The 18469-nt window shown below is 33.9% G+C and overlaps 2 protein-coding genes across 2 annotated transcripts in view; both read right to left on the bottom strand.

The window, feature by feature from the left end:
- Nucleotides 1-618: 618 nt before the first annotated feature.
- On the bottom strand, nucleotides 619-1311 carry LOC128997398 (uncharacterized). Its single transcript, XM_054423037.1, has one exon. The coding sequence runs from the start codon at nucleotides 1309-1311 to the stop codon at nucleotides 619-621; it is 693 nt and encodes a 230-aa protein (XP_054279012.1).
- An 11699-nt stretch (nucleotides 1312-13010) lies between these two features.
- LOC128983533 (RWD domain-containing protein 1) overlaps nucleotides 13011-18469 on the bottom strand; it is a 45836-nt gene continuing 40377 nt past the window's right edge. The window contains exon 5 of the mRNA XM_054402835.1: nucleotides 13011-13261. Within this exon, the coding sequence (XP_054258810.1) occupies nucleotides 13170-13261 (92 nt within the window). The 3' untranslated portion in view covers nucleotides 13011-13169. The remainder of the gene's footprint in view (nucleotides 13262-18469) is intronic.

The raw sequence follows: 18469 nt of genomic DNA, 5'->3' as shown, positions 1-18469 counted from the left end.
TGGCAATTTTATATTTATCTGGAGCTAACCTTCTTGGTCTTGATGAGACTGGTGGGCCAGGAGTCGTATTTATGTAATGCACTGCGTTATAAGGAATAAATCTTGGTACTCCTAAAGGTTTTGTGATTTCTGGAAATTCCAATAACAGTGGATAGTTTGATGGGTCGGAAGTAATTAATTTAATACTATATTGCTGAGTATTCATGAACTGACATTTACTTTTTAATTGTGTAATATTGTCAATTAAGAAACCGTTACTACAATCAGGTAATAAAGAATAGTGAGCTAGGAAGTCAGAACCAATGATTGGAGTGCTTACTTTAGCTATTATGAAATTCCAGACTAGAGTTCTTTGTAGACCAATATTTAAGTTGAGACATAAACTACCATAAGTGGGTATTTCAGAGTTATTTGCAGCTCTGAGTTCTATCCCGGATGGTTTTAAGGGTCTTTTGACTAAATTTAGTGGTATACAACTTACGTCTGAACCTGTGTCTATCAGAAACTTATAGCCTGAATTGTTATCAATTACTTGTAACCTGTTGCTGTGGTTGCTGTCAACTCCGGGTGATTCATGAGTTTGGCGTCTAGGCACATGACAACTAGTCGACACCGCATCTAGTTGCCTAGCTCGTTTTTTGTAGAAGGATAAGTGCAAGGAGTCACGCATTTGATGGCTCGTGATCCATAATGTTTATGATACCAGCAGTAGATGTCATTGTGGGGTGAGGTACTATGCTGTTTACTGGGCTGGCTCTGACTTTGCGATCTGAACTTACTATTTTTATATGTCATCAAGTCATCTGAAAGACGGTTAACTTTCTCCTCCAGCATTGAAAGTTTCTCCAAAATTGCCTCAAAACCTCCTCCTTGATTGAGATTGTTGTGACTATGTGGGGTCTGAGAAAAGGTATTCGTTGGCTTACCTCGCTTTGACAAAATAGCGTCACAGCATATTGCAGGTGAACTCAAAGGTTGAACCTCCTGAATCTTGTCCGCTGTAACTGCCAATGATTCGGTACTGACCCCAGCACCTAACTGGGTTTGGAGGATGCCTTGAATATGCGCAGGAAGTCGCTGCATCCAGATGATTCTCAGCAAGTCATCTTGAACGCTGCTGCCAGCTAACGATTTCAGTCTTCTGAGAAAGTGGGATGGTGTATCTGTCCTGAGTTCTTCTTCTACGAGTAACTGCTTAATCCTCTTATGTTCTGAGACTGATAATCTTCTTATCAGTTCTTCTTTCAGGCTCGTGTAAGGGTTTTCCAGATTTGGGTTTGAGAGTAAATCCTCTATTTCGGAAGCAGTCATCTCATCTAAGTGTGTCACAACGTGTGTGAAACGAAGGCTCTCATCGAAAATGTTCCATAAAGAGAAAATCGCCTCAATCTGTATGAACCAAAGTGCTGGTTTCTCACGCCAAAAATGGGGAAATTTTAATTGCGGAGATTGCATTGAAGTTGTGTTGTCAGACGGTCTTGGATTTACTGAATTGTTTCTTTCTTGAGTTTTCTGATTCATTGGATTAACCAAAAATCTTCTGAATCATGATTTTGTCTTGAATATTCAGAGTCAACTCCAATGACATCATTAAGTTGTTTTCTGAGATCTTGGTTTTGCTCTTCCATCAGTTTTAGTCTTGCCAATACATTGATTTCCATTATGTGTTCTTGATGTGTTCAAATCGGGGTCACCAATTTTAGTGAAAAGATCCTCATTTAAATAGGCTAAATACTTTAAATAAAAGTCTAGAGGTTTCCACTAAATATTATTGTTTAATTTATCATACTTTTACATGTAATTAACAATTAATTGTTTAGAGCAAATAAAAATGAACCACTTTGGTTGAAAAGCCTAAAGGTGATTGATTGAAGGTGTATTTCCTGCAAAGCTTAAGTTATCTAAGGTTGTTCCTGTTTTTAAGAAAGGGTGCAGAGATCTCCCAGCTAGTTATAGGCCAATAGCTTTAATTCCAGTCTTTGCCAAAGTTTTTGAACGAATTTTACATGACCAGCTGTACAATTATTTTGAAGATAATTCCTTGTTTTCAACTATACAGTATGGTTTCAGAACTGGGAAATCTACAATTCAAGCTGTGACCTATCTTGTAGATGCAATCCTAGCAAACCTTGAAAGCAGAGCCGATACTGGTGTCACCTTATGTGACCTCAGTAAAGCCTTTGATTGTGTTTGTCATGAGACATTGCTGGCTAAGTTAAAGTACTACAAGGTGACTGATACAACTCTGTCACTTCTTAGCTCATACCTAGATAATAGAGAACAAATAGTCTGTGTCAATAATCAGTATTCATGTAAGAGACTTGTACCCTTTGGCGTGCCGCAAGGTTCGGTTCTTGGACCTCTTTTATTCCTTGTCATGGTTAATGACATTGATGTTAATGTACCATTTGAGACTGTATGTTTTGCTGATGACACTACTTTGTTTAATTCTGGTTCTGATATAAAAACTGTCAACTTGAATTCTGAAAGTGCCCTTAAAAGTGTATCCAACTGGTTCAGTACCAATGGTTTCATACTTAACAATGACAAAACTCAAACCATAGTTTTTAGTAATAAAAATGTCAAGGCTAGTGATTCTCCCTCCTGTGATCAATTAGGGTTAAGTAATGTTAAACTATTAGGCTTAGTTCTTGATAGAAAATTGACAGGGCAATTTCATACGGATTATATTTGTAACAAACTTTCAAGAGTTGTATATTTACTAAGATCTTTAGATAAAAATGTCCCGAAGTCATATCTCAAGCTTGCTTACAATAGTTTCTTTCAAAGTAATTTACTGTATGGCATATGTTTATGGGGAAATGCAGCTGGAGTACATGATGTCTTACTGGTTCAGAAAAAAGCTGTCAGAATACTAGCTTCAGCTGACTACTCAGAGCACTGTAGGCCTATTTTTATCCATGAAAAAGTGTTAACTGTCTTTAGTTTATATGTTTTGTATGTTCTATTAGAAGTAAAAAAACAATCTGTATTCTTGTTGAAACGGCTAAATGTACATAGCCACAACACAAGGCTCAAGCATGAAATTGACATTCCCTTTTGTAGATTGACCAAAGCAGCCAAAAGCTCTAAAGTTATAGGGCTTAAACTGTACAATATACTACCTCATCATGTCAAGAATATTGAATCCTTTGCTAATTTTAAAACTGTTGTAACAAATGGTCTTCTAAAGCACCCACTTTATTCTGTTAATGAGTTTTTGCATTTGAGTGCTACTGATTTTATAGATTTTAAGTAACATGCATTGTTATTCAACAATTTTTATTTTATGATATTTATTCTCAATTGACAACTGCGATCTCTTCTGTGATATAGGCTAAGTTTTACATATGTTATATAAGGTCTACTGTGATAATGTTCATGACTCTGTTACATTTTCTAGTTTATAGTTTTTTTTGACAATGTCTATTGCACAACTGTGTCTAATGACAATAAAGGATTCTTATTCTTATTCTTATTCTTAAAAGAATGTCTATTTGTTTATTTTTCTGTTCATAGCAACCAAAATTCAATAAACTATTTAAAACATCTGTCAGCTGATAAATCTGTCAGCCACTACAAATATAAAAGATAGAATAGGCTACAACTTGTATTAGTCCAGGCGCTAAACGGGTTGAGTATGCACTGAAAGTCTGACAAAATTTGACTTTTGATTATTGTTGGGGACATCTAGTAGATGAAAAAAATCGATGATGTCGCATTTCTAGGGTGGTCACAACTCGGGGGGGAGGGGGGGAAGTTGCGCGGGTCATCGGTTTACGTTTCCGCGTCTAACTCACAAACGGTTAATGATAGAAAGGTGAATTAAGTGTCTATCTACGCCTAAATATATTGTCTTTTAAAAAGGTTATTACAACCTTTCTTCTATCTCTTATACTTTAGGCGCTAATCAACATTTATTGCAAAAAATAAAATTTAAAAATACTTAAAAATGAAATATCGGAAATATTGCGCTTGTTTAGGGCATGTTACAAACTATTTATGGTTAGAAAAACTAACAAGTAGTACAACAACACCAAGTTTAAAGAAATCCGTGCAAAAACAACAGAGCTACGTTGATTTCAGTAAAAGTAAACGTGGAAAATTCGTAGTAGTATCGAGGCGCGCATGGATGGTACACGTAGCCCACAGTCAATATAGGTTTGATGTTGTAAGTAACTATGGGAAAGCTGAATTTTTCTATGCTGTTAGACCATGTTGCGATTATCATTTTCCCGAAAGTCAACACTCCTCCCCCCTTGTGCTTTCCTCTAACCCCCTTTTTAGATAAATTTACAGCCTCTTAGCAATTAAGCTATAACTTTAAAACGGGTAAGGATAATAATGCAACATTTTATTAATCATTTTGCGTTACGATAATCTACAAAAAGAATTATTAGATGAATAAATGATGAAGAAGATAGATGATGATGAAGAAGAAAATGTGTTCATTGTAATAAAATATAAATACAGTGTTTTTTATTTAAATGCAAATAACAATGGTCAAAGACCGTCGGTTTTGTGTTGGACACACTGATTTTAAAATATTTTAAAACCGTTTAAAAAAATGCCATGAATCACATACAATTATTCATAAAATAAACTGATTTCCACTACAGAAAATACACAAATAGCACTACTAATAAAGATCAGATAACAATTGAATGAATAATAAAATTTAAATGTAGCCTACTGAGAATCTGAATTTTTCCTACAAACAGTTAATAATTCATAAAACAAACCTGTTACTTTTATAATTTACTTTGATGGATACTTAACAAACAATATTTTAAAAATTTTTTAAATTACATAGATTTTTCCAATTTTTGTATCGATATCTCAATTCTTAAATTTAATAATTATACTCCATTATCAATTCCCACCCTTTACTCCACGCCTCTTTAAGATAATTTCCAAGTGCACGCCAATCTTTGCCATTTAAAAATTCAAAAAAACTCATATTCATTTAAATATAACTTGTTAGACCAAAATTGACGTATCTTTTTTTAAATTGGAGATTCTGCTATAAAAGGGTACACGTTTCATCCCGGTTGAGATTACATAGTGAACATACACAAATTTTATTTTCCATATAGAGTTAACTTTTTATTAGACGACCCCTTTTAATTGTAAAAAATGTTTTTAGGGATGGTTACGAATAAAAAATATATATCCACAATTTTCCAATATGGCCAACAACTTTGTTATTTCTTATGGAATACGCTATATTTTAGTATTCTTTTACAATTTAAAAGCTATTTTCTTATTCGTGACATTTTTCTCTAAACCTGCCCCATTTAGGAGTTACAGCGTGTTATATCTCGAAGAAAGGCTTGTGGTGTACATTCGGCATCTGTAGCTCATAAACGAGTAAGTTGAGAGAGAAAGTGCAAAGAATAAATAAGTCACATATAAGTCCTCGTTCAAAAAATATATAAAATACGTTAAAAAATACTGATTTTGTTGTTTTAAAAATGGCCACCATTTTCAAAAATGCTAGCTTACTTTGATATTGGAACAATTTATTTTATGTTTTTTTTTTATGTAGATGTGATTTGAAAACTTGTTTATTCTTTGTATTTCCGCTCTTAAACTTACGTTTATGAGCTGTGAGGATGCAGGATGTACTCACAAACCATTTCTGTTTCGATGTAACTCCTAAACAAGTAGCTTTAGAGAAAAATGTCAAGAATAAATAGGTTTAAAAGTTGTGCGTTTACATTCTAAAACAATCATAAAATAAAGGGTATTCCATAGGACTAACAAAGTTGTCATCCATATTGGAAAATGGCGAACATATTTTTAAAATTCGAAACCACAAAAAAAAACATCTTAAAATAAAGGGTAGTGTCCCATAAGAAGTTAACTCTATATCCCATAATAAAAAAGTTATCTATTGGTTCACTTTAGGTGAGACACCCTGTATAATAAAATGAGGCTCTAGCGTACAGCAGCAAATGCACGATATTCATTCATATGTATCCACTACAGTCTGTATATGTACTGAATGAGCTACATAACGTTAATATAATCTATATAAAGCGGCAAATTCAAATACAAAAACCATAATATACGTAATTTTTTTCATTGTTGCGGTGCACAAAAAAGCCTGAGTCCTGTAAAATCAATATACTGTACTATCTATAACTACTATATGCAAACAAACTGTTAATAACTATGTGTCATTTTAAAATGTAAACTATGCACCCCAAATTTTGTATCAAACATTTTGTTGTGCGACCTCGTATAAAAAATCTACAAAGAAAAGTTTCATAAATTAATCTGTAAAAAATATTTTTTTTTATGTTTATGATATTTTTTAACTATGAATATTTAGGATACCATGGTAAACACTTTTTGTAGAATATCGTAACGCAAAATGATTTATAAAAGATTGCGTTATTATCCTTACCCGATTTAAAGTTATAGCTTAATTTCTAAGAGACTGTAAATTTATCTAAAAGGGGGGGGGTAGAGGAAAGCACAAAGGGGTAGGAGTGGGGACTTTTGGGAAAATGCTCATCTCAACATGGTCTAACAGCATAGAAAAATTCAGCTTTCCCATAGTTACTTACAACATCAAACCTATAACGACTGTGGGCTACGTACCGTCCATGCGCGCTTCGGTACTACTACGAATTTTCCACGTTTACTCTTACTGAAATCAACGTAGGTCTGTTGTTTTTGCACGGATTTCTTTAAACTTGGTGTTGATGTACTACTTGTTAGTTTTTCTAACCATAAATAGTTTGTAACATGCCCTAAACAAGCGCAATATTTCCAATATTTCATTTTTAAGTATTTTTAAATTTTATTTTTTGCAATACATGTTGATTAGCGCCTAAAGTATAAGAGATAGAAGAAAGGTCGTAATAACCTTTTTAAAAGACAATATATTTAGGCGTAGATAGACGCTTAATTCACCTTTCTATCATTAACCGTTTGTGAGTTAGACGCGGAAACGTAAACCGATGACCCGCGCAACTTCCCCCCCTCCCCCCCCCGAGTTGTGACCACCCTAGAAATGCGACATCATCGATTTTTTTCATCTACTAGATGTCCCCAACAATAATCAAAAGTCAAATTTTGTCAGACTTTCAGTGCATACCCAACCCGTTTAGCGCCTGGACTATATAAAAGAACTTGTAATAATATAATTAAAAGATTAAGTTGAATAAATTGTTATGAAAAGAAATTATTAGAAACCAAATTTATATGGTTTTATTCACCTTAATAATCAGCAAAATTTTACATGAGAGAATTGCACCAAACTGTACTTTCCTGTTAAAGGGAACATTCATTATTATCGATGATTTATTTCCGATACATCGCTATTCTATTTTTGATCCGATAATGAACAAGATGTCAGCTGACAACTACGATAAGTAAATATTGTTCAGTATCAACAAACAATTTAAAAATATATTGAAATGAAAATGTTCTAAACTAACCTTACCTAACCAACCAAACTTGCTATAAAATTTCCAAATTCCGTTTCATATTACTCACATGCCTTTTCTGTTGTCAGACGAAATTTTGAAATGATACGGCAAACCCAGCAAATTTGGTTGGTTATGTTAGGTTAGTTTAGAACAGTTTTACTTATTTATGTTTTGCCTAAACAAGATCAGTTGTCAATTTGTAATATAAATGTGTTTGAAGATATTAAAACAGAAGGTATGGATCGTAAAGGAAAACAAAAATATCGATATATCGAAAGAAATCAGATCGATAATAATGAATGTTCCCTTTAACTGGAAAGTACCCACAAAACTGCAAACATTACATTCATAAACAAAACAGTCTTAAATAAAACAGCTGAAGAAATATTTGACAGTACAATAGAAATAATATTACACAACACAGTGTACGCGATTGAACCGGTTGATAGCGGCCCGGCTGTGACGCAAGCGTCACAGCCTCCCCGGCTTGAAAAACAAAATTTTTAGGTAATGTGGGAAGGTAGGGTTTTAGGTGGTGCCACCCCTGGTGGTCACGCCGGACTTTGGGCACTCGGTGACAGTGGTGGTGCCGTTTTAGTTCGCGTTCTCCAGCTCGATACGTAGCGGCGTGGCTCCGTGGTGCTCATGGGCATTCCAGCGGCGGGCCAGAGCGACGGTCACCACTGTACTTCTGAGGGCTTTGGTGCTTTTCGGTTGTCTGAGTTGTTGTAATGTCTTCCTTAATGCTACATTGACTGTGTCTTGATAATGTGGGTCTGGTTACTTAGCATAAAAATACTATTTGTTCTCTACTTGCAGAAGTATACTTTTTTTATAACTTATGAACTTGTTGATGGCCCTTATATTAATTTAAACTAATTAAAAGTAAGCTAAATGTTTTGGCGGGAGTATATCGGTAATATTTTTTTTTATATATATACATACAGTATAACCTCTCCCCGAACCCACGTAATCCGAATTGTCCACTAATCCGAACCCCTCATTGTTGTACTCTATACACAGTACAGCAGTTCTTTATGGTGTACTGTATTTAATTTACAGTACTGTTTATTCACCATGTTTACTACTGTATTTTACTTTATAAAACATTTTTTCACTTTTGCCAAAATAATGTTGATCAATTTTAGCCATGTTTTAGCTATTGTTATGTAAAAACAACAATATGTTCTGTAATCCGAACTATTCAATAGTCCGAACTAACCCTGGTCTCAATTAGTTCGGATTAAAGAGGTTCTACTGTATATAATATTTCTTGGTACTGCTGTAGCTGAGTAAATATGATGTTCTTCGGTTGTGCCTGAGAGTTTTAGTTTGACGATCCTGCCATGACGTTTTGTACTACTTTACTTTGTACCATTCAGTCGTGTTGTCCTTACTCTATTCAGGACTGTTCATAAAAATTTCTTGTATGACGTTCTCACTGAAGCTGCTACTATTGAGCTGGAGAGATGTAGGTGTAGATATGGAGCATATGGATTATCTGTGGCGGTGATGATCTTGGTGATGGAGATAGTGCGATGATTTATAATATCTATGTTGTGATGATGATGGTTCTGGCAAGATGTGGAGACTACTCAGTTGTCTGACGAAGATCTACAGCTTAATGAATGGGATACTCGATGAAGACTGGGACGGGTGGCGTCGTCCTGTAATCCAACTACTAGGTCACGAATTGTGGATATTTATAGGCATGCACTGTGGATGCGATACTCCCTAGTGTGGATTAACGTCCGCACGGGTGAGTACTATGACTACCCGCAGTACTATCCTGATAATTAGACCAATTCGTATATACCAAATAGGCAAAATGTGGTTCAGATTCCACAATAAATTGTAGGTCCCTTAGTTGCCATTAGCTGTTTGGGCTATTAATTAACAGCTGTGTCTAAGGAATATGTCGGCTTAGTCACTAACAAGGCTACAAGATCGCGCCACTCATCCTACACTCATCTCCATTCATAGTTCGCTTAAAATACCTACTTTGTATGGTCGCCATTTCACTAAAAAGTATTAAAGTATTAAAGAATGCAGTTCTTGAATTCCCAAATGTCTTTATTATTGTATGTCTTCTATTCTTGATTAATCATTATTCGGTTGCTAGAGGTAGGGTGTATAGTGCCAGTTTTCTACCTCTGTATTGGTTGGATTTCTTCCTTTTTCATTTTTATTTATTTTATTAATTCTTTTTTATTTATTTATTTTTTTTTTATTACCGATATATGCCCTAGTGATTCGGAAAAAAGGACTACCCTTAACTACCTAACTTTAACTGTGAATTTGGTGTGAGAAAACTATTGATATATGGATTGAAATACCTATTACTAATTACTGGGGATGGACGAGATTGGATTTTTAGTTCAAGACGAGACGAGACGAGATTTTTTATTTCTCATAAAATTTCGAGACGAGATTTCTCTTCTCATACACAACGGGAAATGTACGTTCGAAATTTTTACCTGATTTTGTAACATTGTTAGATGAATGTTTAATACAAAAATAATGATAATAGGCAAGAATATTTACAATCTTTTATTAAATAACATCAGCATAACATTTTTTTATTAATCACGCCTAACTTATTAAAAATGCCTACGATTAGGAAACATGGTGATATCAGTTAGGATAGAGTTCAACTTATCCTAAAATAAAATAAATCATAAAATAAAAGCAATATTAATTTTTATAAAACAGTTACTTGTTTTGACTTGTTTTATAGTAATAAAACATTCCTCACACTGCCTACACTTAACAAAACTTCTCAAATGTTATTAAAGTAATATTATTAAAATAATGAAAGTAATATTTACATTAAAAGAATTAATTAAATAAGAACGCCTTCGCAAAGGAAACGCAACTACAACACGCTCCTGTATTGCGGGTATTGCATTGACTTTCTGCAGGCGTTTTTTAATTTTTTTTATTCTCGTCTCGATAAAAATCTCGGCCAAAAAGAAATCTCGTCTCGTGTAACGAGATTGAAAATTTCCCGAAATTTCGAGACTTGACCATCCCTACTAATTACTATGAAATAAAAACTAACTTGACTACTGGTTTGCTTATTTTATAAAGATTTTCATTTTGACTCGTTGACACACATTATCAGACTATATATTTATATAACTCTTTCAAATGATATTTAAATTGAATGGAAGACATGTGTCCGCGCCTGTTTGACCGTTGTTTGGTGTACGGTAACTTGACCGTGCACCTTTTTAGCCATACGCAATACCATCCTGTTGGGTGGGATTTCATTCATTATTATTACTTTCTCTTGATTGAATAACTAAATAAATAAATATATATATATATATATATCCTTTACCAAGCTTTTGAATATGATTTTTTCTTTTCATTTAAAAAAATAAAATTAGAGCGACATGCTTCACTCTCAAAATAATTGTACTATAATCGGACAATATAATGAATACTAACAGTCCGTTATCTCGGCGCCGTTTCCTGCTGACGAGATAAGGATCTCGCTTGAGGTTTGGCCTTGACCGATATTCTGTTTACTCTTCTGGTGTCTACTCACTTCCTACTGTACTTAAGTTTTATTTCCCCGTTGATTATCTTATACTATTATATTTACTACCTGTTTCTCCTGAACACTATTTAACTATTTTATGTTTTACAATTTTCCATGACTTATAACCAGCATATTAAATAGATAGATTATACAATACAGTTCAAAGAGATAGATCCGATATTGAATAAAATATATTCTCACTCCGAATAAAGCAGATGCTGGGGGGAAATATTTAGTGTGATATGTCTTGGATCAAGCCACCACTGGTTGCGTTCACTCTCACTCATAGATATGCCTTCAGAGAAGACGTATCTTAGACTTGAGTTTGAGGTCAGCTGACCAGAGGTGTCTTGGTCGTGTTGAAGGCATGTGAGAAGGGGAAAACGAAATTGAATAATATCTATCTTACTGCTAATAAACTTAAGCTAAGGATGTTGGCTTGGCTCAGTACTTGTTAATTTAAAATGTAATTATGCTTTATTTTATTGTTGGCATAAAAAATCTCTTTAACTGGGAAACATGTGCCGCCTGAACGTATTTACTCGTTGAAGGGTTTATGAGCCTTTACTGGTGAAGTGAAACATTCAATTGCTTTGACCAAAGTTGCGTAAGCTTTTTATTTATGTTATCTATGGCCTTACTTTGGGGATGGAGTCTGTACATAACCCAGTCACCCGGTTTGTAAGGATTTGGTTTTCTTTGTCGATTGTACAGTCGCTCGCGCCTTTGCCGAGCTTTACTAAGATTTTCAATGCCATCTTTCCACCTTTCCTCCGTACTCATCTGATGGTCGTCTGGAATTAATTGGTTCAGATTCCAAGCAAATTCGAGCGGATGCGTTATTTTCCTACCTAAAAAAAAACTCACTGGTGAATGACCAGTGCTTACGTGATGTGCACTATTGTACGCTATCTGGAACCAGTATGTATTACTGTGCCAGAATCTGTAGTCCATATGGTGATAAATGCGCATTGCTATTTTTAAATTCCTATTAACTCTTTCCGCCAGACTAGGATTTGGATAATATGGCGAAGTGTGTACGTGTTGGATTGAATATTTAATGCACATTTCCGCTATTTCATGAGCCCTGAATGTAGAGACTCTTATCACTAACCATGTATTTTGGAAAACCCAAAAATGAAAATACGTTTTTGGATAGTATGTTTATGGTTGTTGCTGCAGTTTGGTTCCTGGCTGGTAATAAAATTGTATATTTCGAAAAGGCGTCTACAACCGATAGAAGATACTGATTTCCATTTCATGACCTTGGCAATTTCCCTACGTAATCAATAAAAATCTTTAAAATGATTATCTCTGATGCTAAATGACCTACCCTTGTGTTTTGCGCGGGTTTCGCGCGCTGGCAATTTATGCACAACTTTATTCTGTCTGTTACCTTATTTAAATTTGGGGCCCAAAAATATTTATTTATTTGATGAATCGTTTTTGTAATTCCTAAGTGAGCTGATGCTGGTCCTACGTGATAGTACGTAAAACATGTCGATGAGTTTTACTGGCAAAAACTATTCTAGGCGATCTTTCATTTGGAGAGTGGTGCATTAAAATGCTTTGGTTTACTGTGTATGCTTCATTAAGTTTTGGATTTTTAATTATTTTTAAAAGCTCTGGGTCTTCTCGTTGGTGTTCAGCAATGTCTTTAAAAACCTCTGGTATTTTAGTGAGAAAATTTACTCCATTTGGGGCAAGATTGCTGGGTGCTGGCACCTCATTGGTTTATTGTTTGATTCGGCGTTTGATTCAACTTTGACCTAATCATTAACACTTCTGTTGGTTCATGATTAATAAGTATCTAATAATTGTTAATTCTACAACTTATCGGTTTCATTCCCGTTCCTGGACGACACCACCGCTCCAGTTTCCAGGCCACGACTGCCCCTAACTCTACCCCTTCCCTACTCTTCTCCAGTGTACGTGACTAAAGCGGATTGAACCGGTTGATAGCGGCCCGGCTGTGACGCAAGTGTCACACTTGAGTAGGGTAAGAATATTAGACAATACAATTTACTAATTGGAGCAAATGATTTATAAGTAAATACACATTCTATACAAAAGTCCGTATTGTATATATACATAATAAAAATAACAAATAATCCAGTTCATTATTGATTAAATAAATACAACGTAGAGACACATTTGCTGTTAACAAGAAAGATTTTCCATCAGTCATCATTGCACTCGAGCTCCTCATCTTCAATATCAAGTTCATCCAAATCTTGAAAAAGTGATTCATCCACCTTGACAACTTCTCCACCTACAAAAAAATTGTTTTCATTAGAACGACTTGTTGCTTTGCAACAAAGTGAGAAAAGAGAATAGGTACTGGAGTTTTTAAAAATCAACTTCAAACACACTCACTATTGTTATAGCGGAAAAACACAATCATTATTGCAAACATTTTCCACTGTGGTCAGTTAAACTTGAATTAAGTATTTCTGGCTGAGCATTTACTGTGTTAAATTTGTACAGTATGATGACTAAGATGTTACTTTGATGTTATAGACAGTCTTCAATTTTATGAATGATATAATAAAGGTTCATGACCCAAAACAAGTAATCTTTGGACCACTAGGCTGACTGAAGAGGACAAGGACAAGGTACCTTAACATGTGTGTTTCGATTTCTGAGTCTTTTATTTTACAGAAGAGATGTAATTATTTTACAACTAAAGTGGAAAAACCAGTAGAACATTACATTTATATACAGTGTGTAAATTAAGTATGGAAACAAATCTGTATTTTTAAAACCGAAATAGATAGAAATATTCTATTTGTGGCAATAATAGTTAACAAAGATTCCGCAATTTTTCACATGAAAAATATTTTTTTACCCCCCTAACAGGGTAGGTGGTAGGGGGTGACTTATTTTTTTCAAATAGCAACCCCTATTGAGTGACCCCTCATTTTGAAGAGTTTGTCAAAAGAAACACAATGACGCAAATCCGAGGTGAATATCTCACTCCTAGCCCAAATGGCGGATATTCCAAAATTTGATTTATTGTACGTGAAAAGCACCAATTTCACAAATAATGGAAAGAAATCTGTATTTTTAAAACCGAAATAGATAGAAATATTCTGTTTGTGGAATTGATTGTTGACATAGGTTCCGCAATTTTTTTAATCAACAATATTTTTTCAACCCCTTTAACAGGGTAGGGGGTGGGAGTGACTTATTTTTTTCAACAACAACCCCCATTGAGTGACCCCTCATTTTGAAGGGTTTGTTAAAAGAAAAAGAATGACGCAAACCCGAGGTAGATATTTCACCCCTAGCCTAAATGGTGGGTAATGAAAAATTTAATTTTTGTAAAAAAAAGCCCATTTTGGAATATCCGCCATGTTAGCTAGGAGTGAGATATTCACCTCGGATTTGCGTCATTGTGTTTCTTTTGACAAACCCTTCAAAATGAGGGGTCACTCAATAGGGGTTGCTATTTGAAAAAAATAAGTCACCCCCTACCACCTACCCTGTTAGGGGGGTAAAAAAATATTTTTCATGTGAAAAATTGCGGAATCTTTGTTAACTATTATTGCCACAAATAGAATATTTCTATCTATTTCGGTTTTAAAAATACAGATTTGTTTCCATACTTAATTTACACACTGTATATTTCCTATTACAAACCAAATTGTACATGTCCCTTTGTAGAGATCACTAATAGGCCTTATGAAAAGTCTTTAAGTTGGATAAAAAAAGCTTTTTTCCTAAGCAAAATTAAATTCTGTTCTTTATCAATATAAAAAAGAGTAAAAAAACAATTACAGTAATATAAAAAAACATTAAAAAAATTAAATCTTTCAGCCCTTAAATTTGCTAAATTTATTTTAAGCTTGAAAAGACATTTTTGGAAATGGTATTATTCACAGAGCTTGACGGGGGACATTTTTTACGCTTTGGCTTTTAGGAATGTCTTCCTAGGTCACGGCGAACTCGAGAACATCTTCCAAGGTCACTGGTGAAAAATTAAACATCTTCCTAGCTCATGGAGATATCATCACCTCCGCCCATGTCTCTGCATAATTGTTCTAGTTATTGTGCATCTGTGACGACGAATTCCTTCCATCACGGAATAAAAGCACGGTTCGGTTCAGTTCCAAAATTAAGCCGCTCCCACACTTCACATAAATGACCCGACCCAACCTTGGCCTACAAATTATTTCTGGTCCTATTCTAATGAAGAATATCAGGGAATAGCAGCCCGCTAATGTTATTGAGCTTTGTTTGAGTTGTCGCTTGTGGTACAATAATTTAACACGTTCGCTGCATTGGATAATTTAACATGTTCGCTGTATTGTAAGAATAAGAATAAGAAGAATAAGAATAAGAAATATTTATTTCCATTGATCTTTATAAAAGAAATAGGACACGTCATTGTTATACATAGTTACAAGGTGATTCAGTGTTTACAGTACAAAATATCTAAATTTAAATAGCCACTTACATGAAAATAAAAGCTTTATTTCAACTTACTCTTCAAAATCTAATATTTATTTCACAACTTAAAAAATCATCAATTTTGTAAAAGGGATTTTTAACAATCCAGTCATACAGTTTATTTTTAAAAATACTGTAAGAAACTAATTTTGCTTCTTCAGGCAGCTTATTAAACAACATTATACAATTTAATTTATGTGAATGTTTGGTTTTTGCCAATCTGTGCTGCAAAATATCTAATTTATCCCTACCTCTTGTATAGTGATTGTGTACGTCTTTTCGGAAAGAGAATTGATCTAAGTTTGACTTTGTATATATTAGAATTTGGAATATATAAAGATTTACTATGGTTGGTATCCTGAAATTAATGAAAAGAGGTTTACAATGTGTATCTGAGCATTCTCCAGCAATGCTTCGAACCGCCTTTTTCTGGAGTAATAGGATGTCATTAATATGTGGAGAGTGGCCCCACAAAATAAGACCATATAGTATGTGCGATTGAAAGAGTCCAAAATAAGCCAATCTTAAATATTCTTGGCTAACAAAATCCTTAAGTTTCCACAGCAAGCACCTCACTCTTGAAATTTTGTTACAAACAGATTTTATGTGTGATGACCAATTTAATTTTGAATCCAAATTAAATCTTAAAAGTTTAACTGATTCAAATTTTACCTCTGTTTTAAGACTGATTGTTATATATTGTGATTTGTCAGAATTACAAGATAGTCTGTTTGCAGAAAACCAATCATATGCTCTATGTTCAGCCTCTTGACTAATTAAGCGCAGGGTTGTTAAATTAGAATGGTTAGCGAGTAAAGTTGTATCATCCGCATATATAACAGATTGTGCATTTATATTTATAGGAAGATCATTAATGTAGACGTTAAAGAAAAATGGCCCTAGTACAGAGCCCTGAGGAACACCGGTTTCAACTTTTTCAGTTTTAGAACATTTATTTTTAATTGATACCAATTGAAGTCTATTACATAAATACGAAGAAATTAGAAGCATGGCATCATTAGTGATGCCATAAAAACGTAGTTTGTTAGTTAGGATATCAAAAGGAACCGTGTCAAAAGCTTTACTTAAATCACATAAAACTAATGACACAGATTCCTTCTTTTCTAAAGTTTCGAGAGAATGGTCAACTAAAGTGAGAATTGCTGAGGTTGTGGATTTACCTCGACGAATGCCGAATTGGGAGTTTGACAATAGGTTATTTGTTTCAAAGTAATTATTTAATTGATTATACATTACTGCTTCAAATATTTTGGAAAAAATAGGAACGAGTGAAATAGGCCGATAATTTTGAACCATTTTTTATCACCTTTTTTGAATATTGGGATTACTTTCGATATTTTGAGGGATGGAGAAAAATATCCCTCCCTCATACAGGTATTCAATATAAAAGCAAGAGGGTAGCTAATAAAACCTATAGTCTTTTTCAAAATATTATTAGAAATCCAATAATAATCCATTGATTTAGAATTTGTTAATTTAGCAACAACTTTAATTATATCGGATGATGAGACCTCTGACCAAGAAAATGTTGTATTTGTTGAGTTGTTTCCTAAAAAATCTTCTGCTTTGTAAGGGCTTTGTGGTATTACTTTACTTAATTCTTTTATTGAATCTAAAAAATATTAATTCATTTCATCTGGGTCAAGTATGGCATCTTGACTATGAGTTGGTGAATGCTCATTTTTAATTACGGCCCAGGTAGCACGACATGGGTTGGAAGCATTACTGATGAAGTGCTCAACCGCGTTCTTTTTGGCAAGAGTCATTTTATTTCTATAGAATCTTTTATGGTTCATATAAACATTATAAGCTGCCTGAGTTAGCTCAGAACCTGTAGATCTTAAGTTTTTATAGACAGTAAAGTACTTGAGCATATCATTCTTAATTATTCTAAGCTCAGGAGTATACCATTTTATAAGCTTATTATTTTTAGGTTGCCTGTCCGTTACTTTGACCAATGGGGAACAATTGTGCCATAAATTCACACATCTTTTAAAAAAACTATCAAACAAATGTTCAACACTAATTTTGTTATGTTTATAATCATCAATCATTTCCCACCTTTCCTCTCTTAAGTAAGAAATAAATAAGTTTAAATTTTGGTAATTTTGCTTCCTGATAAATACACTGGAGGCTTTGTAATCAAGGCTATTTTTACTTGTATTTGATGTAGTAACAATTTCAAATAAGAGTGGAGTGTGATCTGCAAAACAGTTTTCATCACACTTCACACTATATAGGTTTTCATTAAAGTTAACAATAACATTATCTATACAGGCATTACCTCTAGTAGGCTGAAAATTTGTAATAAAAAGATTAAGAGATCTGAGTATATTGCTGAATTTTACAAACTTTAAATCATTATCAGATGGCCTGGCCATTTCAATATTAAAATCCCCTGCCACTATTATTTTGGATCTATTTTTTAATATCTTTCTGATTGCCTCTTCAAACTGTTCAAAAAATATATTGATGTCCCCATTTGGAGATCTGTAAATACTTAAGATTAATATATTTTCATCTATTAACTTAATACAACAAAGCTCATAATCAACTTCAGAGTAAAACTGTGATACATATATAATAGAGAATTTTATACCATCCCTGACATAAATTCCAACCCCCCCATTATTTTTTGAAGCTCTACAAATTACATTAGCTGGTATAAAATTTTTTGGTACATATAAATCAATTTGTTCTTGTTTAAGCCAGTGTTCAGAAACACAAATTAAATTATTATTATTTTTTTCACTAACAGATTCAAGGTACAACTCTTTGTTTCTTAAACATTGAACATTGACTTGCATCAATCAAAAATCCCCTGCTCATATTAGGATCACCACTCAAATCAACACTTTTCATTTTTTCATGCACTTCACTAGGGGAATAGGCTTGGTTGGGTATTTTGGATGAGTGGGGTGTTTGGATGGAATGTTCAATTGGAGAGGACTGTGTGAGTAATGTACAATGATGGATATATTGAAGTAGATGGATGTTGTGGTAGTTG

The sequence above is a fragment of the Macrosteles quadrilineatus genome, unplaced genomic scaffold (genome assembly GCF_028750875.1).
Source record: "Macrosteles quadrilineatus isolate MER2022 unplaced genomic scaffold, UCM_ALF_1.0 Scaffold_1__1_contigs__length_201487025, whole genome shotgun sequence".
Taxonomy (NCBI): Eukaryota; Metazoa; Arthropoda; class Insecta; order Hemiptera; family Cicadellidae; genus Macrosteles; species Macrosteles quadrilineatus.
This window is presented reverse-complemented; position numbering and strand designations above follow the sequence as displayed.